The 25,393-nt window shown below is 40.2% G+C and overlaps 1 protein-coding gene across 1 annotated transcript; it reads right to left on the bottom strand.

Moving 5' to 3' along the window:
* Positions 1-3,318: 3,318 nt before the first annotated feature.
* On the bottom strand, positions 3,319-25,393 carry CMTM6 (CKLF like MARVEL transmembrane domain containing 6). The gene is made up of 4 exons (XM_006087576.3): positions 25,178-25,393; positions 13,511-13,687; positions 8,661-8,759; positions 3,319-5,954 (listed from the first exon to the last, which is right to left on the bottom strand). Exons 1-4 carry the CDS (start codon positions 25,313-25,315, stop codon positions 5,817-5,819), a joined length of 552 nt encoding a protein of 183 aa, XP_006087638.1. The 5' UTR covers positions 25,316-25,393; the 3' UTR covers positions 3,319-5,816.

Raw genomic sequence — 25,393 nt, 5'->3', positions numbered from 1 at the left:
GCAACCCTGTCTATCAGAAGAGCAAGGAGTCACTTGCTGAAGCAATAAATGAGGTGGTATGAGGAACTTACCCAGAAAAATTTAAGGTAGAATCAAGTACTTAGGTATAAAATGCAAATCTTTCAACATTTTAGAAAACAGAGAACATCTCTGACCTTGAGGTAACCAGTGAAGCAAAGTTAAAATATAAATCACAAGACTGCGAGAAAGTATTTCCAAGGCATATTACTAACAAAGGATAATATGCATAATATGTTGAGAACTCTCAAATGCAAAAGACCTAAATACCCCCCCCCCTCAAAGACAAAGGATATAAACAAACAACTCACAGATGTGTGGAAGCCTAAAAGGTCAACATACAAATGAAAAGGCGATCAGGCTCACTGGAAATATAAAATAAAAGGAAAGACCACTTCAGTTCACATTGGCAAAAGTTGAACTATTATTAAGTACAAGAGAAGTGTGGGGAATAGGCACTCGGCTACACTGCTGATGAGATGAACTGGTTCTACCACTTTGGAGACCCGTTTGGAAATATTTAGGTACGCTGAAATTGCACATACCCTCTGACCCACTAATTTTATTTCTGAGTACACACTCAACACATAAACCCTTGCACATGAGCACGAGATGTTGAAATGTTTGTTCACTGTAACATTGGTTGAAATGGTCAAAAAGAAAACCCCATTAAAATTTTCCTATCAACAGGGCAACAAGAATTGTGGCATATTCGTACAACGGAATACCAAACAGCACTTAAAAGGAATGAATTAGATTTACATGCATCAGATACATTTCAAAATACTTAGGGAAAAAGCAAGCTGTAAAAGGATACATACAGCACAACTACCACGTAATTTGTTTATAGATACACCTGTATATGAACCTTAAAGCAAATATAGCAAATGTTATGATTTACTAAAGCTGGTGGTGTTGCCCAGCTGGCATGGCTCAGTGGTCGAGTCACGGTTTGATTCCTGTTCAGGGTTGTGGGCTCGATCCCCAGTAGGGGGCATACAGGCAGCAGCTGATCAATGATTCTCATTATGTTTCTCTCTCTCTCCTCTCCCTCTATGAAATCAATAAAAAAAATATTTTTTTTAAATTAAAGAAGTAAAGCTGGGTGTATTTACAACAGAAATTATCTTCTGAGGTACTTTCAGTGCCTGACCTATTTTTTGTTAATCCTCACCAGAGGGTATTTTTTTCATAGCTGTTTAGAGAGAAAACGCAGGGAGGGGTGTGGGAGAGAGAGAAACATTGATGTGAAAGAGACACATCAATTGGTTGCCTCCTGCACATGCCCCCAGCAGGGCCAGGGATCAAACCTGTAACTCAGGTACATGACCTTGTCCAGGAATCAAACCCAAGACCCTTTGGTGTGTGGGCCAATGCTCTACCCACTGAGCAACCAGCCGGGGCAGTGCCTGACCTATTTTAAAAATTAAAAATAAAGGTAGCCAAATGCAAAGATATCAGAGGGGAAACAATGCTTCCCACCTTTTAGTAAACCAACTTTTTATGATACACATTATTTGTAGAATTATAATTCAGTAAAAAATAAAACTTGGGTCCAGACAGGGTGGTTCAGTGGTTGATCATCAGCCTATGAACCAGGAGGTTTGATTCCCGGTCAGGGCCTGGGTTGTGGGCTCAATCCCCAGTGTGGGGTATGCAGGAGGCAGCCAATCAATGATTCTCTCTCATTGATTTTTTTCTCTCTCTCCCTTCATCGCTGAAATCATCTCTGAAATCAGTAAAAATATATTTAAAAAATAAAACGGAGTTTTTCTATTTTAAAATGTTTTGGGATAGTCAGGCCCACCAAAAATGACTTAAATTGGGAATTTTATTTCTCCTAGCTGGGACACAATCCTTACATACCCTATGACAGACACTCTTGATCCCCAATCCAATGGCCCTTTGTCCAGGTTCAAAGGGTTTCCACAACCTAAGGGGAGGAATCTTGATTCTTTTAAGGCAATTATAGTAATTCCATTCTCTCTGTGCATGGGACAACCCTCAACCAAACCACAACAGCCAGGGCAGGAATTCCATTTTCTGTGTCAAGAAGTGATTTAGAAATGGGCATTTAATGTCTTGTAGTAAGCAAGTAGGTAAAGTGCACCCAGGTGCCTCTGTGAAAAAGGAACACCTTGCCCTAACCGGTTTGGCTCAGTGGATAGAGCATCGGCCTGTGGACTGAAGGGTCCCAGGTTCGATTCTGGTCAAGGGCATGTACCTTGGTTGCGGGCACATCCCCAGTGGGGGGTGTGCAGGAGGCAGCTGATTGATGTTTCTCTCTCATTGATGTTTCTAACTCTCTATCCCTCTCCTGTCCTCTGTAAAAAGCCAATAAAATATATATATTTTTTAAATTAAAAAAAAAAATAAGGAACACCTTAGAGAGACACAGAATAATACACAATCTCTCCTCTTCTGGTCTTTGGACATTGTTGTGCACGTAGATGCCTGGAAATGTTGCCACAGCCTTGCTACACCAAAAAGGGTCCATCCTTGGGGGGTGGGAATGGCTGGGGAGAGGTCAATGGGGGGGAGGGGGGGGGGACATGTAACATGTAACACTTTAAACAATAAAGAATTTAAATTTAAAAAGAAAAGTCCATCCTGAGGACCAAAACTCGCAGCAGAAGATGGGTGGGCAGAAAAACATGGAAAGAACGAACCTGGGTCCCTGCGCACACCGCTGAGCTGCCGAATTCACCAGTCTCAGAATTGTCCTGCCCCGACTTCTTGTGAAATCTATTTTTCTTACTGTTTAAGACCAATTTAATTGCTCTTTAAAAAAACAAAACACAAAACTCTGAAGAATGCACAAATTCCAGTGAGTTCTTGATGACTATAAAGACCTTGTTATTCTCAAACTGGAGGCAGAGATTTTGCAAACTACACAAATAGTTGTAGCTGTACAGGCGCACCCTAGTTCTGCTTCACGCTTTCCTAACCATCGAACAGTCCGAAAGAGAATGTGCCGATTTGCTTTTTTGCATTGGTAGCCATGTTGAGAAATGTGATGAGTCCGCATTTGCTTCTTTGGTAGGATTTAAAGGCTGTAACATTCCTTCACCCTTAGCTCCCTAAAACTCTCCTTTGAATGTGAATGTATTTTCCAACTTTCCAACAAAGAGGCAAAGCCCATGGTAGGAACTGGGTGTGTTTCTTTTCTACTTGTGCCCCACCCCTGTGCAGACCCACTCACTTGTACCATAAGTGAGTATACAGGTGTCACCTCCTACAACTCTGAAGAAAGCTTTCTTCTAAATGCCACCCTTCTGTAATAATTAAACAAGTACAAAGTTAGGGACAATAAGATGGATTTATTTAAAAAGAAGACTACAAAATTTGACATGAAGAGAGATAAAAAAGACCCACAGAATTTCAATTGATAAATACAAAAATGATTGGCTATAAACAATGTAAAAATACATTTCCCAGTCCCAAAACAGAATATAAGTACAGCAATTATAAAATTGTTATGTTGTAAGCATTTCCCTTATGATTTTTAAAAACCATTCTAAACAGTTTATTTGTATAAAATATAACAATTTTATCATAGGTGTTAATTATTTTAACCTTGAGTTGAGTCTGCCTTTTCCTGTACATAACCGTGGTTTTGGTCTCAAGTTCTCCTTGAACTTTTTTATTTACCACAATGGTCTTTTTACTCCTAATTTCTTCTACAATAGAAGACGGAGGCTAATCAGTCATAAGTCCCATAAAAATCAATGTGAGGAAAGGTTCCAGAGAGACCAAAAATGCCAGTGAATATATTATCCTTCTGAAAAGGCAAAGATTAAGTGGTCCCATGCCAAGAAAACAAATAGAAGTGAACCGTCACAACAACCAGGGCTTAAGCTCATGCCAGCTCTATGTGTGAAGCCAGCTGAGGACAAGGCCACCAAACCCAATGCAGGGGTGGGGACCCCGAGGTAGTGCAGATGGTTTGCTGTCAACTCTAGCTGGATTGAGGTGATATTTACAATGGCAATGGTACAGTAGTTAGATGTGAAATTCCAGAACTTGCCTACCATAAGCTGGCTATTTTTGAACCAGTCTTTATTCTTGAGCCCAAGCCCCGGCTATTTCTCCTCCCTTAGATGGCACGCCCAGTAATATCAGCATCCATGACTGGTTTCCTTATCTCCCAAGCAGGTATTGGTGACATCGCCACTAGCACTAGCATCCAAACTCTGATTCAAACAGGTAAGTCCTGAGTCACTAAGCCAGAGCAGAAGCTGTGCCTGGCCGTCAGGACTAACTTTTGAGAACCACATGAGCCACATTTATGTAGCTAAAACCTGTCTACAACAGGCAGATGAGAAGTTAAGAAAGGATGGGATCATTAAACGGCCTCATTGGAAACACGATTCCACTTTTTCAGGCAGAAAACCTAGGATGCCTAGCGGGGGGACCTCCACCAAAGTCCTTCAGGACCTGACGCACAGGCTCAGCACCTTAACACCAAAGTCTTGAGTCAAAAATCTAGGAGGAAGACAAGAAAGATCTAGTCTGGGACCCAACAGCCGACAATTCTTCCCGATTATCAGAACTGGTTATGAAGTGTCTCTTGAGAATAGTAAGACTACTCCCTACACCATCAACAGTATTAACCTGGGCAAGATTCTCTAGATGTTCACTTGAAGGTCTCCTCCAAAGGGAAACTAGAGCAGTGCCTCTGTGGGAACAAAACCCTAAGGACCGTGCTAACACTCTAGGCAATAAAAGAGCCCAAGATCCTGGGCCCCCGAAAGGCACTGCCAACAAGGAAGAGCCAGAGACCCACCTCTGCTTGACGGGGAAGCAGTGTGCAGACCACCCTGGTCTGGAGACAGAAACGCGAGCATCTCAAACAGATGGAAAATCACAGGCTGGGGTTTTAAAACGGAAACTGGCTCCACAGAACACACCAAGGAGGACCTGCAGAACCGCTTCGATTTCAGTAGAAATAATCACGTGCCAATAGGAGAACGAACCCTCTCTCACTCACAGTATGAACTCACCTCTGCAGACACTTGGTAAGTGGCTGAAGCCTGCTCTTATAATTTCACTGTATTGCACAAGTATGCCTTTATCATCTTTGGTCCTTAGGTGTGATATCAGTTTCTTCCATTTTTCTATGTGTTACATAAAAATCTTTTTCCCGCTTGATATCAATAACCACCAAAGTGCAGTATAAATATTGGGTTATACATATAAAATACCAACATCTCCCATACACTTTCTATTAGGCAACAAAAGAGCTTATAACAATTATCTTAAAATGTTAACAATATAATTTTAAGGCCAAGGAAGATACAGTAAAGCCTAAGTATTATATTTTAAGGGAAAAACCTAGACCAATATTTAAAATTTAAATATACATTAAATTTTATCTAATCATCAAAAAACAACCTCATAGCTAAGTAAATTAACTTAAAAATGAAACAATATCTAAATGGATTAACTTAATCATGCTGTTTATGTAGCTATAAAGAATCATTTGAAAGCTAAGCCTAGTAACAATGACAGAATAATTTATCAGTGAGCTGTGATTTAAAGAAACTGCCCTCCCCACCCCACCCCCCCAAAATAATAGACTTCATAATACAAGTTTCAAATGTTATAAAAAAAAAAAAAACCCTCTGGCCTGACTTGTGGTGACTGACATACTGTCCAATATTGACAACATTGCCTTCTGACGCTTCCCCTTGCTCTTCAAAAGTGGTTTAGCAATTACACAGATAGTACACGTGCTTCTGCCCGGGCTCGGGTACCACGCAGTCGCCGCCTTCCGCAACACCTGCTCCCTAGAGTCTTTAAGCATTAAGTGGTTCGGTGAGGGCCTCTGCCCTAACAGTGGCCTCAGGTTTTCTCTTCTGGGACTCCTGTCGTTTCTCATACGCCATAATGCCAAAGTCAGCCAGGAACATAAAACTTGCTAGAAATCCAAACACCTGAGGAGGAAAAAGTGGCAAAAATTAGATGAGGAATTTTATAATATACTCTCACATTGCCTACTTGGCTTTGAGAGAGTTTCATACGAGCAAGATGACTTCATCAACTTTATCTTAACTTCAGTGGTAAAGAAATGTTTAAGGTCACCAAAAAATGGAAAGAAGTTACCAAAAAAATAAAATAAAATTCCAGAATAATAGCTATTAGTCAAAACCTCACAAATGCCCTGTCTTATAAAGTACATGTTCACTTGTGGGGTGCCAATCTATGAAACTAAGGTTAATAGATGAAAAACAAAATCCTATAAAATGATACAAACACAGGATTATCAGTAATAGTTAAATGGACCCACAGATGAGATAAGGGACATAAGTGAGTAGGCAGCTGAGACAGTAAAAATGGAAAAAATTATTAATGACAAAAAAACCCAGAAATTCTATTTTGAAGAAATAGAATTATCTACAAAATCTATTTTCCAGTTAATTGTCACACTCTAATGACACAGCAACATGACGCCACTATTTACTTCCTCTTCCTTAAACCACTTCCTCATTATTGTACTTCTCGGATCGACATTCCGAGAATTCTGTCAAGAGACAGAAGACCTGGTTCAAATTTAGCTCTTCACTAGCAAAACGACGAGGGAAATGGGAGCCAAGTGCTCTATGAGAACGAGAAATTGGCATAGGTAATGGCTAACGTCCCTTCCAACCCTAGCACCCCGTCTCCATGTGCTCTTCTCGCCTGATGGCATCTGCCCCCTCACTGGACTGGCTGATGCAGGACTAAAGGTAGACAGATGTCACTTTGTCTGTGAGGCCATCCCTGATCCCGGAGAGCTCCCGTCCATGCAGGGCCCTCTATGCCATAGCATCCAGGTAGGTGACCTTCCAGCTCTTTTGCTGACATAATTCACACACACAAAATTTTTAATGGATTCCCTCACTCATTTAATTCTACAAAATGTTTCAGAATTTAAATAGTGCAAAAGGTAATTTTCAGCACATTATAAATAATAAGCTTTTAAACTGCCAGTCACTCTTAATCCAATGAAATCTAAATAATGTAACAATCTGACATATCATCTAATTTAAATAAATAAGCTCATTTTTAATAGCTGGGAATTTTATGCCATGCTTTCTCCCCCTAAACTCAACTTTTCCTCAACTTCCATTTCATTTCCTCCACAGGATTTTTAGTAACACTAGAGGCCTGTTGCACGAACAGATTCGTGCAATAGGCCTTCCCTTCCCTTGGCTGCTGGCACCAGTTTTCCTCTGGCACCCGGGACCCAGGCCTTCACTCTGGCTGGGCTCCGGCCAGAGCCTCCCCCCCACTGCCAGCCGTCAGGCCTCGCAACTCCACTTGGCGCCAGGGCCATGAGGCCTCGCGGCTCCACTGATCCCGGGGCCATGAGGCCTCGCGGCTCCACTGATCCCGGGGCCGTGAGGCCTCGCTGCTCAGCTGGCTTCGGGCTGTTTGGTTTCGCTCCACTGCTTGGAGCCTATGTATGCAAATTAACCGCCATCTTTGTTGGTGGTTAATTTGCATATAGCCCTGATTAGCCAATGGGAAGCGTAGCAAAGGTACGGTCAATTACCCTTTTTGTCTTTTATTAGATAGGATAGGATATTTCTGTCCTTGAAAATATTTTCTTGACCATCCTATCATCTTCCTCCCCTAAAAAAATATGTATATAAACTGAAATTGGCCATAAGGTTCTATTAAAACGTTTGGTTTTCTCTTTAATTGGTTCATGTCTTCATGGATAAATATTATTACTGCTAGAATGAGTCACAATGCTGCAAGAATTTTGTTTTGTTTTTACCCATGTAAAGTGCTAAGAAACCGTGAATAGGTAGATATAGCCATGCAATTCTTGAACTCCTTTTAGTTATTCTATCATAAAAAGTAGTTTTAATTATCTATTAGCTGACTACTCAATTACAATTTCAGTTTTTTCATGAACGAAGTATTAATTGGAAACTGTTCACATTCAGAGCTCTGGTACCAATTCAGGTCCATGATTCTTGAGCTGCAATTCTGAAATTCAAAAACAAAGCTCAACGTTTTCATGATTTGCTCGGCTCAAGATTAACACGGTGTAGAACTATTTATGATCTTTACCTGTTCCTTTTACTGTGAATATTCACATGCTTCAGAAATATTAACATGCTGGATTACAGGATATGTCTCAGGTCCTCTGAAGGTATTGTGGAATAAAGTTTATGTACAGCAATCTCTTTCTAAAGTCCAAAATATTCTGAATTCTAAAAAAAAAAATCTGCTTCCCCCTGCCAAGGATTTCATATAAAAATCTTATCTCTTTTATTAGACTCAACTTTTGGATCATTTCTCCTGTGCAGTCTCTACACCTGGCATGCAGTGTTTTTGTTGAACCAAAAAGTGGAGAATAAGATAATAAAGTCGATTCTACCACTTGCATTAGCAGTAACATACATATGTGGAGTAAATGGGTTTTTTATTAACAAAACTCAAGTTCTAAAGACAGGTTCTAGGGCTCTTCAGGCTGTCATAGTTAAAGTTATCATTATTTACTGTTAGGTCTCCTATTCAAAATTACAATAAAAAATAAGTTAAAAGACAAACTACTCTCCCATATTGTATAACTTGTCAAGTACCTTCCAGATCCCATATTTCTAATGAAATGAAAATAAGCAAAGATATAAATACAAGGTACTTACAATTGCAGCAATTTCAGCTGAGGTTTGGTCATGCGTGGAAACGAAAATGATGGACGCCAACAAAAACACACATCCTATCCCCAAAGTAATGTAAAAATCCTGTACATATAATAAAACACATAAGGAATACAGTAAGGTTAGGTGGATAGAATCAAGTATTTTAGTTTTTTACTCTCAAAAAAATTTAGAGATTTATTTTCCTTCACACAACCCAAATTTACATACTTTGAGATTTCTAACTATTCAATAAACACCCTGTAAAGGAACATCATGTATGCTTTGGACAGGGCATATTCAGAGAATAATTACAAAATAATCTTTTTATGAAACAGTTCCCCAAAGGAGGGGTGTGTGTGTGTGTGTGTGTCCCTGAGTTTTACCTTGACGCCCCCGTAGGGATCGTGCAGGAGGCAGCCAATGGATGTTTCTCTCTCATCCATGGTTCTCTCTATTCCTTCCCTTCCTCTCTCTTTAAAATCAATTTTAAAAATTTATCAAAACCAAAGGACTTATTAAATCCTATATCTTACTTCCAGCAAAAGAAAGCATTTTTCTTTCCTTTCAACGTATTATGTGCTAGGACGGCCTGAGAGGACTTTGGTGCTTTGAAAGCACTTTGGAAAAGAGAGACTCAAAAGAACTACCCATCGTTAACTAAAATCATGTCAATAGTAGGTTTTTTAGCCACTTAAACTTTCTGTAATAACATATTGTTTTCCATTATTCCAAGTGGGTAGGTAATCCAAAAGGAGCTTGTATGATGGACTACCCACTACCTTAAAAGCTTCCATATCTCATCACAATGAAGCTTACAACAATGGGGTTCTTCATGGATTTCCAAGTGCTCTCTCAGCATCACCTCATAAGGCTCTCTCTCTCTCATATGCCAACGGAAAACTGCTTGACATACATACTTGATTCAGAGAAGAAATATAAATGATAACCACTCCAAAGTGCTTAAGTCTGATACTTTGATTTTTCGAAAAGGCAATCTCCACTAAACCTAATATCGATAAAACTATTCAACAAAGAATTCCGATACCACTGTCAATTTGTTCACTTAACATTTATAAAAAATTAAAGAGGTTTTCTCTTCTAAAAGAGGTGTTTTTCTGGGGCAGGGGGTAGAGGTGGGAACTAAGGGGTCAATGGGAGAAAAAGGGGGACATATGTAATACTTTAAACAATAAAGTACTTTTAAAATACTTTTAAAAATAAGAGGTGTTTTTCTGCAGTTCTTTGTTATTTCTATCCCCTTGAATATTATTTCAAATCTACAAACATATATAAAACCCTATTCACTAATATTTGAATTACACTCAAGGAGGTATTTAAACAAGACAGTCATTTTGAGACAGAATAATGAACTATTCAATAAGCATGGGTTCTAGAGCCAGACTATCTAAGGTCAAATCCCAGTTACACTGCTTCTCAGCTATATGGCTTTGAATTAGTTACTTAACATCTGTGTGCCTTTGTTTTTTCATCTGCAAATGGAGGAAGTGACAGTATCTTCTTCAGTAGATGATTCTAAAGATTAGTGTTAATTCACTGGAAGTGCTTAGATCAGTGCCAGGCACAGAGTCAATGTCCCATAGAAGCTGGCTATTGTTATTCTCCATAGAATCTGACCCACAATAGCATGGGACACAAAAAATTCTTTCTTGGTAAAAGATTACCCTTCCGCCCTAGACACCACCACCACCCACTCAAAACGTTTTCTCTAGAACAGAAAACCTCCCTTACATAAAAATATATTTAAAGCCCTGACCGGTTTGGCTCAGTGGCTAGAGCGTCGGCCTGTGGACTGAAGGGTCCCAGGTTCGATTCCGGTCGGGGGCATGTGCCTTGGTTGCGGGCATGTCCCCAGTGGGGGGTGTACAGGGGGCAGTTGATGGATGTTTCTAACTCTCTATCCCTCTCCCTTCCTCTCTGTAAAAAATCAATAAAATATATTTTTAAAAATAAAAAATATATATTTAAAATTTAAGTACATTAGTATGCATACAGTAAAAGTGATTTTTAAACCATCGAAGCAAACATGAAATCCTTACATAGTTAGGTAAAAATCAGAATGTAACTTAATGATTACCTATTAAATTTTGGAAAAGAGAGAATCAAAAGAACTACCCATCATTAACTAAATAATCATGTCAAGAGTAAGTTTTTTAGCCACTTAAACTTTCTGTAATAACGTATTTTAAATTTTAAAAATCACCTATTAAAAGAAACAAAAGACCCAAAAGATAGTAAAATATTTACAAAAGCTGTTTTAAGATAAAACAATTGAATTTTTTATTCCCTAGTATTAAGTCAGTATTTACTAGAAAATAATTTTTATAATCAAGTTTGATGTAATAAATATTTTACATTTAGTTTAGTTAGATCATTACACTAAATGGAAAACATACTATTGTTTCTTGTCAAAAAGATTAATGTTCTTAAATACTACTGATACAGCACTAAAGTAAAAACTGACATTTCTAAAAAGATTCTCATGGATAGTGATACTGTTTTGCTGTTGAGAGATAAGAAATGAAAAAGATGTGGGGTGTGTGTTTATGTTTTTATTGATTATAGAGAGGAAGGGAAAGGGAGAGAGATAAAAACATCAATAATGAGAGAGAATCATTGATCAGCTGCCTCCTGCACGCCCCCTACTGGGGATCGAGCTTGCAATGGGTCAGGGCACTTGACCGGGAATTGAACAGTGACCTCCTGGTTCATAGGTTGACACTCAACCACTGGGCTACACTGGTTGGGTGATGTTTTAATCTTTAATGTTTAAAATATAGATTTATACAAACAGCAAACCAATCAGCTAAGATATTAGTGAACTTTTCTCTTGTCCAACTCTCATATCTGTACTAAACATATCATAAACAAAAATTCTAAGGTATTCTCTGCATCCTCTTTTTAATATGTATTTCATGAAATGAATGGTGCCATTGTCATTGTTATATAGAAACTCCTGTGGTGATATCTGCCCTGACAGCATCTAAAGTTCCTAGAGCCACCCTGGACGGATAGTTCAGCTGGTTAGAGCACCTTCCCAATCCACCAAGGTGTGGGTTCTATCCCTAGTCAGAGTACACACAAGAATTAACCAATGAATTCATGAATAAGAGGAGCAAAAAATCAACATTTCTCTCTCTCCCTCAAAAAAAGTCAAAAGAAAAGTCTCATTAAAAAAAAAAGTTGCTATGCTAGGTAGGGCCTTGGTTCTAGTAAAATTCTGCTTAGGCCACATAATGGAATGCAGAGTGTGAGAGCTTTACTGGGGTCAAATCTCAATTTATTTCTACTGTATCTATGTAATTTTGGTCAAGTTACTAAACCACCTGCACCTACTACTAAGTTTCTTCAAAGCAAAATGGAGCATTAAGGTGTGAGGACTCTAAACCACATAGCATAGAAAGTGCCTGGCACTGACAGCAGCTACTATCAGGTAAGATGACAAAACAATCATAGACTGGCCATACCAAGAACTTTGTGTAGGCGCTCATCAAAGACTTGCTGGATTTGACTCAGACTCTACCTGTAGTTTTTCAAAGTTATTTTTTAACTGTTTGGTACAACTTTCTAAAATAAATTAAATCTAAAATAATTATTTGAAAAAAAGGTAATAGACTCCTACGGTACAAAATATGAGGTACAAAAAGGTATATAGAAAAAGACTAAATATCGTAGGTGTATAATCAACATATGACCCAATGCTTGCTTCTCATTAATTTAAATAAAAACATAATCATACTGCTTTGTATTTATTCTGTTATCTCTTATCTTTAATAGTTACAAATTTATCCTAATTTTTATTTCTCTCAGAGATGTGAATTCTTTCATATGTACAATTAATTCTCAACGAACCACTACTGATGATTCAAATGCTACTGCAGAAGTAAATTACTCAATTCTTTCTTTCTTTAATGCAGTACCTATGAGAATTAGCTCATCTGTCATCTCACAAATCCTTATATTATACCCAAATAAAAACACAGAGGTACATGCCCTTGACAGGAATCGAACCTGGGACCTTTCAGTCCGCAGGCCGACGCTCTATCCACTGAGCCAAACCAGTCAGGGCACAATTAATTCTTAATGAATCACTACTGATGATTCAAATGCTACTGCAGAAGTAAATTACTCAATTCTTTCTTTCTTTAATGCAGTACCTATGAGAATTAGCTCATCTGTCATTTCACAAATCCTTATATTATACCCAAATAAAAACACAGGGTCAGCAGACTAAGTCTTTAGAAAGTTCTGCATCTCTAATAAAAACCTTCTTAATTCACTTACAGACTTTTCCCCATAATAAAATCAAAAGAGCCCGGCGAGTGTGTCTCAGTGGTTGAGCGTTGACCCATGAACCAGGAGGTCACAGTTTGATTCTCAGTCAAGGCACATGCCCAGGTTGTGGGCTCGATCCCGAGTAAGGAGCGTGCAAGAGGCAGCTGATCAATTCTCCAATTCTCTTTCATCATTGTTATTTCTTTCTCTTTCTCTTTCTCTTTCTCTTTCTCTTTCTCTTCTCTCTCTCTCCCTGAAATCAATAAAAATATTAATTATATATATATGTGTGTGTGTGTGTGTGTGTGTGTGTGTGTGTGTGTGTGTGTGTGTGTGTATATAATGTGAATTAGGTTAAACCACCAGTCATTGTAAACTATGGGTAGTGTTTGTCACTTTCATTCTAATTTCACTTTCCCCTCCTATCATCCCATTTGGCAGGAAAACTGAGTTCTCATGTTACTGAGTTTTGGAAGCGTTACTACTTTGTAAAATAAAACTATACCAAGATTCCAAAACAGCTATGTTGTTAGTACAGAGATTATATGTTTCATGCTTACCGAGGACTTGACTTTTCCAGCATCGACTCTGTCATAAACTGGAGTGCAGTACACTATCAGCATAAGGAGACAAAGGAGAAAGGCACTGCTGCTTACAAATTCAAAAAAGTAAAGTCCTCCGCACAAAGTGCACTGTGATACAACTTCTTCACAGATAAAGGCCAGCAAAGACAGCAACTGCAAAAGAAACACATTTCACTTTAGGCAGTGGTTCTCAACCTTCCTAATGCCGCGACCCTTTAATACAGTTCCTCATGTTGTGGTGACCCCCAACCATAAAATTATTTTCGTTGCTACTTCATAACTGTAATTTTGCTACTGTTATGAATCGTCATGTAAATATCTGATATGCAGGATGTATTTTCATTGTTCACGACCCACAGGTTGAGAACCGCTGCTAGTCTTTTCAGAGAAACCTTCAGTGTTCAGAAAACACCATCTGTTCACTCAAATATTTATCAAGTGGAGACCATGGCAAACAAGCTTACTGAATGGATGATCTACACAGAACTTAGTCTGGTTGCTTTGAAGGGAAGATAGGTACACAAATGATTAATCAATTACCACGTGCTACAGAATATGGGAAATATAGGGTGTTGCTATAAAAACACACAGAAGTCCAGCCCAGGTGGCTGAGTGTCACCCTGTGCACCGAAAGGTTGCTGGTTCAATTCCCAGTCAGGGCACATACCTGGGATTGATCCCTAGTCAGGGCACCTACGCCAAGACAATGGATCAATGTTTCTTTCTCACATGGATGTTTCTCTCTCCCTTCCTCTCCCTTCCATGTCCTCCAGTGAGGATTTAAAAAAAAAAATTAAAGCACACAGAAGAGCCATTAAACTTGGGAGGCCAGCAAAGGCTTCCTGAAGGAAAGCTGAGACCTGAAGGGCAGTTGAGTCCATTTGAGGGGTTAAAGATAGCAGAGAAGTTCCAGGCAGAGAAGCAAGACATACAAAGACTTAAGAGGTGAGAGAGCATGGCACCCTCCTTCCCCAATGCACACACACATATCCCACCAACCACAACTCCACTGTGAAAGCGAGTTGAGTCACCATGACTAAAGTGTCCAGTTTGAAGGAAGAAGATAGCAGCACAAAAATGATTACATGAGACAAGAGGTAAGCAGAGGCCAGATCTAAATGTCCTCTTTAGTTTAAGGGATTTAAAGCAACGGATAACATGATCAGATTCTTGCTTTTAGTAGTTCTCACTAGCTGCAATATGGAGATGGGACTGGAGACAGGACAAAATTTGGGCAGACATCTAGTCAGGAAACTCATGTGTGACATTCAGGAAAAGAGAGCACCCAGGGTAGCTAGCAGTAGTAATGGAGAAGAAGAATGGCTAATTACTGGAAAATGCAGTAGAAGCCCTTATTAAACAGGATGAATAACAAGAGAGTAGGAAACAAGATCATACTGAAACATATGTACTGAAACATTTGAACTTAATACAAAACAGCACATTTATTCACCGATCATTTGAAGTGGGCCTTGTCTCTGAGCATGAGCCTACAAAATTGGAATTCCACATCATGTTTTTTGCATTAATCCCTTTCATCATTTATGACTACCACTCCCAGACTGATGGTATTTGAAGTGGAGCAAGATCTTGGACATTGATAATCAGAGTATAGAATCTTTCCAGAGTTGGACCAGCCTTTCACAGTTGTCTTGCTCTTAATTCCACAGCAAATATTTTAGTAACTTATTTTTCTGTCTTTCCAAAACATACTTTAAAATATACTTTTATTGATTTCAGAGAGAAAGGGAGAGAGAGAGAGAGAGAAACATCAGTGATGAGAATCATTGATCAGCTGTCTCCTACTGGGGATCGAGACCGCAACCTGGGCATGTGCCCCTGACCAGAATTGAACCCAGGACACTTCAGTCTGACCATAAAAATTATAAGCAGTACAAACCATTATGGGAATAACATTAAGTCAACTGATGGCAGAGGTTAAGAGTAAAGAGAGCCCCAGCCAATGTGGCTCAGCTGGTTGGGCATCGTCCGTGCACTGAAAGGTTGCCAGTTTGATTCCATCAGGCCGCATGCCGGGGTTGCGGGCTCCATACTCAGTTGGGGTGCATACAGGAGGCAGGTGATCAATGTTTCTCTCTCCCTCTCTCTTCCTCTCCCTAAACAAAATTTTTTAAAAATAATTAACACAGAGTGAAGAGTGATCCAGATGGGCTTACTGGCCATGGCTGTCCAGGATAGACAGGCATGGGTCATAATGATTTCTTGCACTGAATGACGAATGGTTAACTCTGGTTGATTTGGCAACTCAATTAAATGGCAGTGGGTTTTAACAGTGCTCCCACTGTTGTACATTAGTATTAACATACTGATGCTTTCACTGCAGGAAGAAGAGTTTTGTTTTTCTTTTTAAGAGGCAAGGCTGTTGGGAAGAGAATAAATTCCATTTTAATTATGCTGTGTATGAGGGCTCTGTACAAGAGCTAGGATATATAGCTCAGAGGAGAGGTGTGAGGTGGAGATAAAGATGTGGGGCCTTGGCCAGTAGCTGAGTTGGTTAGAGTATCGTCCCAATACGCCAATGTTAAGGGCTCCATCCCTAGTCAGGGTACACATAAGAAGCAACCAATAATACCTAAATAAGGGAAACAACAAATTGATCTCTCTCTCTTTTTCTCACTCTCAAAAAAAAAGTAAGATGTGGGAGTCAGCCAGTGAGATCACCTAGAATTAGGAGAACTCTGAAGAACCCAAAGATTTAAGGGATATGCAGAGGGGGAGACACCAATAAAGCAGGAGGAGTCCAAGAGGTAGTAGACCAAGAAAAAAGTATTTCTTTGAAGAGAAAGGAATCCAGAGGGCTGAATGCTACTTAGGAGTCAGGTAAGAACAAAACTGAAACACTTACATTAGACTGAGCTGCAAGAAGGTTGCTGATGACATCAGCAAGACAACTTCAGTGTAGTCATACGGGAAGCTTAGACTGCAGTACTGCATAGTGGGAGTAAGGGGAAGTCAAGGCTGGAATACAGACAGCACAGGCAAGATGTGTGGTTTCAAGAGTGGCCAGATAGGGCAGTAGTAGATGAGGTCAAAGGGAAGGGAATTACAAGATGGGAGAGAACTGGGTGTGTTTAAATGCTTCTTCAGAAGAAATCAGTAAGATTGGTGTGTCTAAAGACAAGAAGAAAAGAGGCTCTTCAAAGGTAGGATTCAGAGCTCAGGTGTGGGACTAGCTCCTCTCCAGAAATAAGAGGGAAGAAAGTGAAGGGAGTTTTACTTGGGCTGTTTGTGTGGGTTTTGAGGAAGCTGAGGGAGTTTCCTCCTGAGCGTTAAAACTATCAAAATAACTGATGACCCAAGTAGATGCCTATTGGGAAATGCCATCTCACCCAAGTCAGGCCAATAGAAGCAACCAGATGTATTAAGGGCAACAAAACTGCTACCAGAGTCAACAGATACATTTCATAGTGTATAATAAAAATTTTACCCTATAAAACATTTCCATACAAAAGAAGTCAATGGTACAGCTACTCTGGAAAACAGTTTAGCAGTTTCTTTAAAAAACGAAGCATGCAACTGCCATGAACCCAGCAACTGTATTTCTGCATTCTGCATCCAACCAAGAGAAATGAAAACTTATGTTCGTGCAAAAATTGATACATGAAGGTTCATAACAATTTTATTCACAATAGCTCCAAACTAGAAACAATCCAGATGTCCTTCAATGGTTAAGCAAACTGTGGTAGGTACATCCACACTACAGAATACTACTTAGCAACAAAAAGGAACAAGTTTGACATATGCCACAACCTAGATCAGTGGTCAGCAAACTCATTAGTCAACAGAGCCAAATATCAATAGTAAAACGATTGAAATTTCTTTTGAGAGTCAAATATTTTAAACTTAAACTATATAGGTAGGTACACTGTTATTAACTTATTTAGGGTACTCCTAAGGTTTAGGAAGAGCCACACTCAAGGGGCCAAAGAGCCGCATGTGGCTCACGAGCCGCAGTTTGCCGACCATGGACCTAGATGAATCTCCAGAGAATTATGCAAAGTGAAAAAAAATCCAATTTCAAAAGGTTATAGACTGCATGATTCTGTTTATAGCATTCCTCAAAAAACAAAGATTATAGAGATGGAGAACAAATTAGTGGTGCCCAGGGAAGAGAAGGGTGGTGTGGCTAAAGCAGAAGCATGAGGGAACCCCGTGGTGACGGGCAGTTCTGGATCTTGATTGCAGCAGTGCTTACAGGAAGCTACACACGAGATAAAACTGCATGAGAGTAACGCGCGCACACACACGCACAAATACAGGAACTCCCTGTACATTTTTGGCAAGTTCCTGTGAATCTATAGTTACTTCAAAATAAAAGTTTTTTTAAAAAAGGTCAAATCTAAATTGGTATCTAAGCATCTAAGGCAGCGGTTCTCAACCTGTGGGTCGCGACCCCTTTGGCGGTCGAACGACCCTTTCACAGGGGTCGCCTAAGACCATCCTGCATATCAGATATTTACATTACGATTCATAACAGTAGCAACATTACAGTTATGAAGTAGCAACGAAAATAATTTTATGGTTGGGTCACAACATGAGGAACTGTATTTAAAGGGCCAGAAGGTTGAGAACCACTGGTCTAAGGGATTTCCCCCTTCTACTGAGCAATACAAAATTCATCTATCCCCACAACTTCAAAGAATCTATAGAAAGACAAAAATAGATCCTACTGCTATATTTCCTGTTGTGAAGCATAAAACCATCCAGTATATCCCAAACAACTTCCTTCGTACAGACGTTAAGTAAGGTATTTCCAATCACTAAACCACAGGATATAAAGGCCACACCAAGACAAACACCAGAAGGTCATTGTGTAAAGGTACTTCCTTAGTCTACTGTAATTAGTTACAGGATGAGTCTTTACATGTCTAGAGTATAATAAAATACTAATATTTTATGCCCTACTCTTGCCTCTATCTTAGGAGTTTTAGGAGTTTCTCTATGAGGAGTTTGCAAAATACACCTCAGTTGTATAAAAGCCAATTAATTATGAGAAGATAGCCTAAAACTCTAATTGGGGTTTTAGAATAGTTGAAGCATGTTTATTACAATAACTAGATTATCAGGAACACTCATCTGTGCAGGCTGACCAAAAAAGAAATCTTTTCTGTAGTATCAATACAGACTGCTGATCTAAGTCTTAGGAAGGAAAGAGCAGGATCCAGCTTGGCCAGAAGCAATCAGTGTCGAGTAATTACAAGTCCTGTTCCAAACTTATTATCAGAAGTCTTTCTTATTAACCTCAGAGCAGTATTAAGAGGCGGGTTCTGCATGGGTGTCCTAAGAGACTGAAGGGGTACAATATCAAGTTTGAGCGTTTACTAGTGCCGGTTCCCATGTGAAGGCCAAGGAATTAGCACTATGAGCTATATTCAGTTTGAAATTTACTCCTGACTCCCCATCTCTAATGCTATTAAGCTTCCTTGATATCCCCCACAGCACTATACAGTCTGTAGCACAAAATAAAATTATCATTTCACAATATGTACAAATAATGAATCATTATGTTGGACACCTGAAGCAAATATAATGTTACATTTCAATTATAGCTCAATAAAAATATTAAAAAAATAAAGTATATTTGAGTATTATGTATGCAGCACTATAATATGCATAGGAACATGTGATGACAGAGCAATCAGACCAATGTACAAGACAGTAAGAACACAATATATTTTGTATCTCACAACTGAGTGTTCATTATATCTAAGTTCAGGAAATATCAGGAAAATGTTCACCTGGACTAAGAGTAGTTCAAGAAGGTTGGGTAGAAAAGCAAGACTCAGACCAGAGCCAAGAGACACACAGGGTCCAGGAGGGGGATAAACAAGAACAGATTCAGGAAAGCAAGAATTTGCCCAGCCGGTGTGGCTCAGTGCTTGAGCATCGACCTAGGAACCAGGAGGTCATGGCTGATTCCCAGTCAGGGCACATGCCTGGGTTGTGGGCTCGATCCCCAGTAGGGGGAGTGCAGGAGGCAGCCAGCCGATCAATGATTCTCTCTCATCACCGATGTTTCTGTGTCTCACTCCCTCTCCCTTCCTCTCTGATATCAATAAAAAAAAAAAAATATATATATATATATATATATATATATATATATATATATATAAAAGAATTATCATGGCAAGCCCCAAAGGATAATAAGGCAACTGACCTAACTGGATGGGGAGTGTTGAGAAAAAAGGTTAAGGTGTTGGGTGTGGTTATGTGAAAATCATACCAGGGAGCATGAACTTCTAGATAAAGACAACTGGGGCTGCCTGCCTGGTTTAGCTGGATAGAAAACAAAAGGAACAGAGACTGGGTGGGGGCCTGAAGGAACACCAGACAAGCAAGTCAACAGGACATTTTGCACTTCTTAGGAAAACTCCTTTGAAAAGCAGTGATGCTGGGTGTTGTGAGAGTGTGAGGGGTGTAGTGTGGCTTGTTTTATTTTAGTCATATTTTTAGTTGGTGTTTTTTGTAAGCAGACAATTATTTTAATTTTTTTTAAAAAGTGAGAGTTAAGGGAAGGAAGAATTTCTAAAAGTGGGTCGTCACCAACACTAAATACCAAAGTGGTTAAGGACAGTAAAAAGAAATAAGGTCACTGAATTGGACAAGGAAATAGTGGTGAATGCAACCCATAAGTTAAAAGGCTCGATTAGTATTGTCTGGTGAATAGTTTTGCTCTGAACAAAGTATTGCTTACTACATAGGAAGCTAACCCCCTAATGACAGGACACTAATGCTGCTCCTTCTAATGACATAAAATTTTACCCAAATGTATTTAAGGGAATTATCAAGCTTTGGGAGTTGGGAGGGCCTTTGCAGAGCATGTAGTCTCCCACCCTCATGTTTACAAATGATGGAATTAATCTCTGACAGGTTAAGTTCCAAGTTAGCCAGGCACAGACCAGAACCCAGGTCTCCTGACTCCTACTCTGTGCTTGTTCCCCCCATAAAACACTATTAAGTTCATTTAACGACTAAGTATGTTTGTGTAGGTTTTCCCTGTAAGGTTGGTTTTTTGAGGTTACATAGTCTTATGTATTTCCCCTTTTGCTGTTAAATCACACATTAAAACCAACTTCCCAGGGTCAGCACATCTGGGAAGTCTTCGTGACTAAAATATGGCCTTACAGTTCTAGTGATTTAAACATTCAGATAATTACTACCCTGTGCCTCTCTCCATTTCAATTTCACTACCTTTCCTGAAACTTTAAGTCTTCCTTAAAATTAACAGTCATTGCATTAAGTATTCATTCTCCAGCACTTTGTTTAAAGTGGGTTACGAAAAAATTTCTTATAAAAAGAGCTTTTTAATGTTTGCCACTAATTATAAAACTCCCATGTACAAAATTATGTTAATTTGTGAATTAATGAACTTGTAGTCACATGGAAGGTTCAAGTAAACAAATCTGTCAGCCTGAAGTTAAGCTAGGCTTCCCTTGCCTTCGGCCAGGTGGGGAACCAGCCCGGGGCCACATTGGCTCTCGAAATCATTAGGTCTGGCCCTGCCAAGGCAACAGACAGTGGGACTCGAAATTCAATAAATCTAGGAGTTTTATGCATAGCAACATAAATTTGTATTACGTGAATTATATTAAGTGAATGATGTTAGAAATATCCAAATGGGCCCCAACTGGTTTGGCTCCGTGGATAGAGTGTCAGCCTGCGACTGAAAGGTCCCAGGTTCGATTCAGGTCAAGGGCATTTACCTTGGTTGCGGGCACATCCCCAGTAGGGAGTGTGCAGGAGGCAGCTGAATTGGTGTTTCTCTCTCATCAATGTTTCTAACTCTCTATCCCTCTCCCTTCCTCTCTGTAAAAAATCAATAAAATATATTTAAAAAAAAAGAAAAGAAAAGAAATATCCAAATGGCCCTTGGCAGAAAAAAGGTTCCCCACCCCTGCCTTACGCAAACATTTACTCTGACAAAGGTTCAAAGATAAAATTTGTTGACATTATGGATCTTCCTCAGGTAAAAATGGAGCATTTTAATTGAGTACATACCATTTTCACATTTAAATAATGAAAAAAGCACCAATATAAGATAAATTGCTTCTATTTAATAAGTTTAAATCACTGGTGAATTCCCAAACTGCTTGCTTGAAGAGTCATTATAATCACAGTACTGTACAGCCCTCAGGACATTCAACTGGTACCATAAACACAATGTCAGCTTGTTGCAGAGAGAATATTACACATATTTAGATCACTGCACCAGCTAGATAGACAGGAATTAGGTTGTCAAAGGCCAATTCACCCCTTAAAACAAAAACAAACTCCTTCAAAAGTAACAACAACCAAAAACCTCACAAAAAAATACTAGTACATGGGCATAAGGATCAATCTAAGGGTAGAATAAACTGGTAATAAACTGAATGCATAAATTTATGTCTGCAATGAGACCTTATATTGAATTCCTAGCTGAACCTTTATTCTTCCTTCAGCTCTGGAGGATGCTTATGTTTTGAACAAGCCTTTGAAAAAATTAAGGTCATACCTGAATGATAGACAAAGCTGTACAACTCCAACTCAGAGTTACATGCATATAACTCAAGAGCTGGTCACACTCTTCTGTCTCTGAACTCCCCTTTTGTGTTTGCAGGCTCCACTCTCTACCCCTTTGGGGTTCAGTTCTGTACCAGCATGCCCCACAGAGCCTCAGAAATTTGTAAAAAAAATCTTAAGGAGTGGAAAGAATCTCAAAGGAAATCCATTTCAATCTCCTAGGACTCTAATCTAGGATTCCTAAGTAAACAGGCTCTGGCTTTTAAGTTTTAAGCAAGGTTCCTTTCTCTTTGAGGTCTTTGAGAATCTGATAAGAAGTATGTTTCAGAATCACATGCCCAAACACAAAAATGCTCTACATTTTGACTAAAATGTCATGGGGCATGCAGGTCCCTTGTTAAAGTACCTCCTCTTCTGATTATGAATTTCTCCATTACAGTGCTTGGTTATTGGAACTCTGAAATTCTATTTCAATTTTTTTTTTTAAATCCTCACCCGAGGATATTTTTCCATTGATTTTTAGAGAGAGTGGAAGAGAGAGGGAGACAGAGAGAAACATCTATGTGAGAGAAACACATAGATTGGTTGCCTCCTGCACGTGTCCCCCCACCCCACTCCCAGCAGGGAAAGAGCCTGCAACTGAGGTACATGCCCTTGACTGGAATCGAACCTGGGACCCTTGGGTCCGTAGCCCGACGCTCTATCCACTGAGCCAAACTGGCTAGGGCATGAAATTCTATTTAATTTTTTAAAATAAATCATCCTATATAATAAAAGGCTCATATGCAAATTGTCCCCACGGGCGGGAGTTCCACCGACTGGGAGTTAGACCACCAGGGGGCGGCACGGAACATGGTGGGCGTCGGTGCAGCCCTGGCAGCGGGTGGCAGTGGAGGCGCTGCCAGCCCCGATGGGCGCCGACGAGAGTGGGACCACAGTGGGATGGTGGAGCAGGTGAGCGAGCAGCGCCGGGCCAAGGCAGGTGCGAGCGGGGGAGCTGATCGCCCTGTCCCACAGATTGGCCCTGATTGCCGGCCAGGCCTAGGGACCATACCTGTGCATGAATTCCATGCACTGGACCTCTAGTCTAAAATAAAACAACCTAAACACAGAATTTGAGTTAAGGCAAATAAGACTTTGCCTGCTGCCCCAGGCTGGATGACAGTTTTAATTTACTTGGGACTTTCTGTGTGACTCCTATAATATACTGTTGGGAAGAGATAAGACATTATTAAAACAAACAAAGCAGGAACAAAAAGACAACCATAAGAATGAAATTAAGAAATACTGTTTAAAATGTATATTAAAGAAAGCATTCTTACAATATTACAAGTTCCCCATAAACAGACTAATAGAGTTCTAAAGAGACCTTAGTTTTTATTCTTTTCCTCTTTCTCCTTATGGATAATGGAGAACACGCAGGAATAGTCTAACAACCTGGCAAGGCAAATTCATCTTCCCCTCTTCTGTTAAATCCAGGTTAAATCTATCACCAAAATTTCTAGCTGTATTCTATTCCGAAGATACACAACTATAGTTTGTTACACTATAAATACGGTAATGAAAAACTTTACTTGAGCTTTGTTATTTCTGATTAGGAAGGAAAAAAAAATAAAGGCAACTGAAAATAGATTTAATAATGGGCAACAGATGAGTATCGATGATGTCTTTTAAGCAGGAAGAATGCTTCAGATTATTATTAATTCTTTTCTGCTCTAAAGAGTTCTACTCAAGTAACTCTACTGCACAGAAACAGCTGAAATCTGAAAGTCATGTGAGAGCTGACAAGAGGAAAGCAGAAGGAAGCACTTCTGGGTAGGACTGAATAGCTGATGCAAGAAATAGGGAGCCCTGGGGCTTGAAGAACCTAAAAGGCCTACGAAGGAGGCTGGAGAGACAGCGCCAGAACTCTAGGGATCCATAGGCCAAGCTACCACTTGCCTCTAAGTCTACGTGATTTCCCAATTACTGTAGTGCCCATTTCCTGCTATTCTATTCAATAAAAATAGGTCACCTGACTTCTAAGAACATAAGCTCTGGTTATCTGCGTTCTAAGAATTTAAGTTCCTCCCAAAGAAACTAATGGCTATTTTTACTTCGGATGGTTTTAGGAAAAACAACCACACACAAACCAACCTGTAAACATTCTAAGCAGCCTGATGTTCTGTCCTGCAGAAAATGTTGCTCATCGTTGGTTAAAACAAGACACAGGAGCTCAAAGTATGTAAACGGAATTAAAATTTAAATCGCAAAGGTGTTTTGATATTTTCGCTAATAGGTTTAAGGTACCTTCGCTGCCTACAGTAAACTAAAATGCGATGAAATGGAAAACACGGTGCCCTAGTCCTGCTACCCGCCCTCAAACACAAAAAGCTGTCCTTTTGACTTTGTACTTCGTTCACACATGTCGCCCATGCAGAAGTCGTTCTTTCCCAATCAATACAAAACTTTTGGCAGGCAGCTTACGGAACACACACATCTCAGTGCCAGTGCGTGGCCACCACATTAAACTGACCCCATGGGCTCGCCCCAGGAAAACCGCAAGCACCAGGGAAAGATAAAAAAAGCACTTCGTAGTCTAAATACAGGTCCTTTGGGAGATAACGCAGAGGAACAACAGCGGGGAGGAGAGACGAAGGTGGCTACAGAGTAAATGAGATACGTCCAAGTCACGTCTATCACCAAAATTTCCAGCTGTATTCTATTCTGAACATTCACAACTATAGTTTGTTAAACTATAAGCAAGGTAATGAAAACTTTTACTTGAACTTTGTTATTTCTGATTAGGAAGAAAAAAAAAGGCAACTGAAAACAGATTTAATGGGCAGCAGATGAATATCGATGACGCCTTGTAAGCAGTGAGAACGCTTCCGATTAATATTAATTCTTCCCTGGATCCACCTAACTCGTTCAGCGGCCCTGCATCGCCGTCGGGGACCCACCTAGGGACCAGGGGCCGCCCAGCGGGGGGTGGGGGGGTGGCGGCCGAAGGAACCGGGGTGTGGAAACGGCCGCTTCCTGAACCACCAGGATGAGAGGCGGCCGGGCCTCCCCAGCCCACAGGCCGAGGGCCCCGGGCCGAGCCCCTCCCCGCCCGGCTCGCCCACCCCGGCCGGGACTTACCAGCTGCAAGCCCTTGAGCACGCGCCGCGGCAGCCGGAGCCGGCCCAGGTTGCAGCAGGCGGCGAGGCCGCTCCGGGCGCCCCTGGCCGGGCCCGGGTCCTCCTCGGTGGTGGGGCGGTACACGGCTCCGTTCTCCATCGCCCAAGCCGCGGAACACAGCGATCACAGCGGTGGCGGTGCGGACTTCACCGACTCCAGGCGGCCCCGGGCGGAACC

Source organism: Myotis lucifugus, unplaced genomic scaffold, assembly GCF_000147115.1.
Source record: "Myotis lucifugus unplaced genomic scaffold, Myoluc2.0 scaffold_39, whole genome shotgun sequence".
In the NCBI taxonomy this organism is placed as follows: domain Eukaryota; kingdom Metazoa; phylum Chordata; class Mammalia; order Chiroptera; family Vespertilionidae; genus Myotis; species Myotis lucifugus.
Note: the sequence above shows the minus strand (reverse complement) of the source record. Positions and strands in the feature narration are given on the sequence as shown.

Excerpts from the sequence above, each read along its gene's own strand:
- CMTM6 (XM_006087576.3), bottom strand. The coding sequence starts at position 25,315 with ATGGAGAACGGAGCCGTGTACCGCCCCACCACCGAGGAGGACCCGGGC. Across the intron at positions 13,688-25,177 it reads TGCTCAAGGGCTTGCAGCTG|TTGCTGTCTTTGCTGGCCTT; the intron begins GTAAGTCCCGGC and ends TTTCTTTTGCAG. Across the intron at positions 5,955-8,660 it reads CAGCTGAAATTGCTGCAATT|GTGTTTGGATTTCTAGCAAG; the intron begins GTAAGTACCTTG and ends TTTCCTCCTCAG.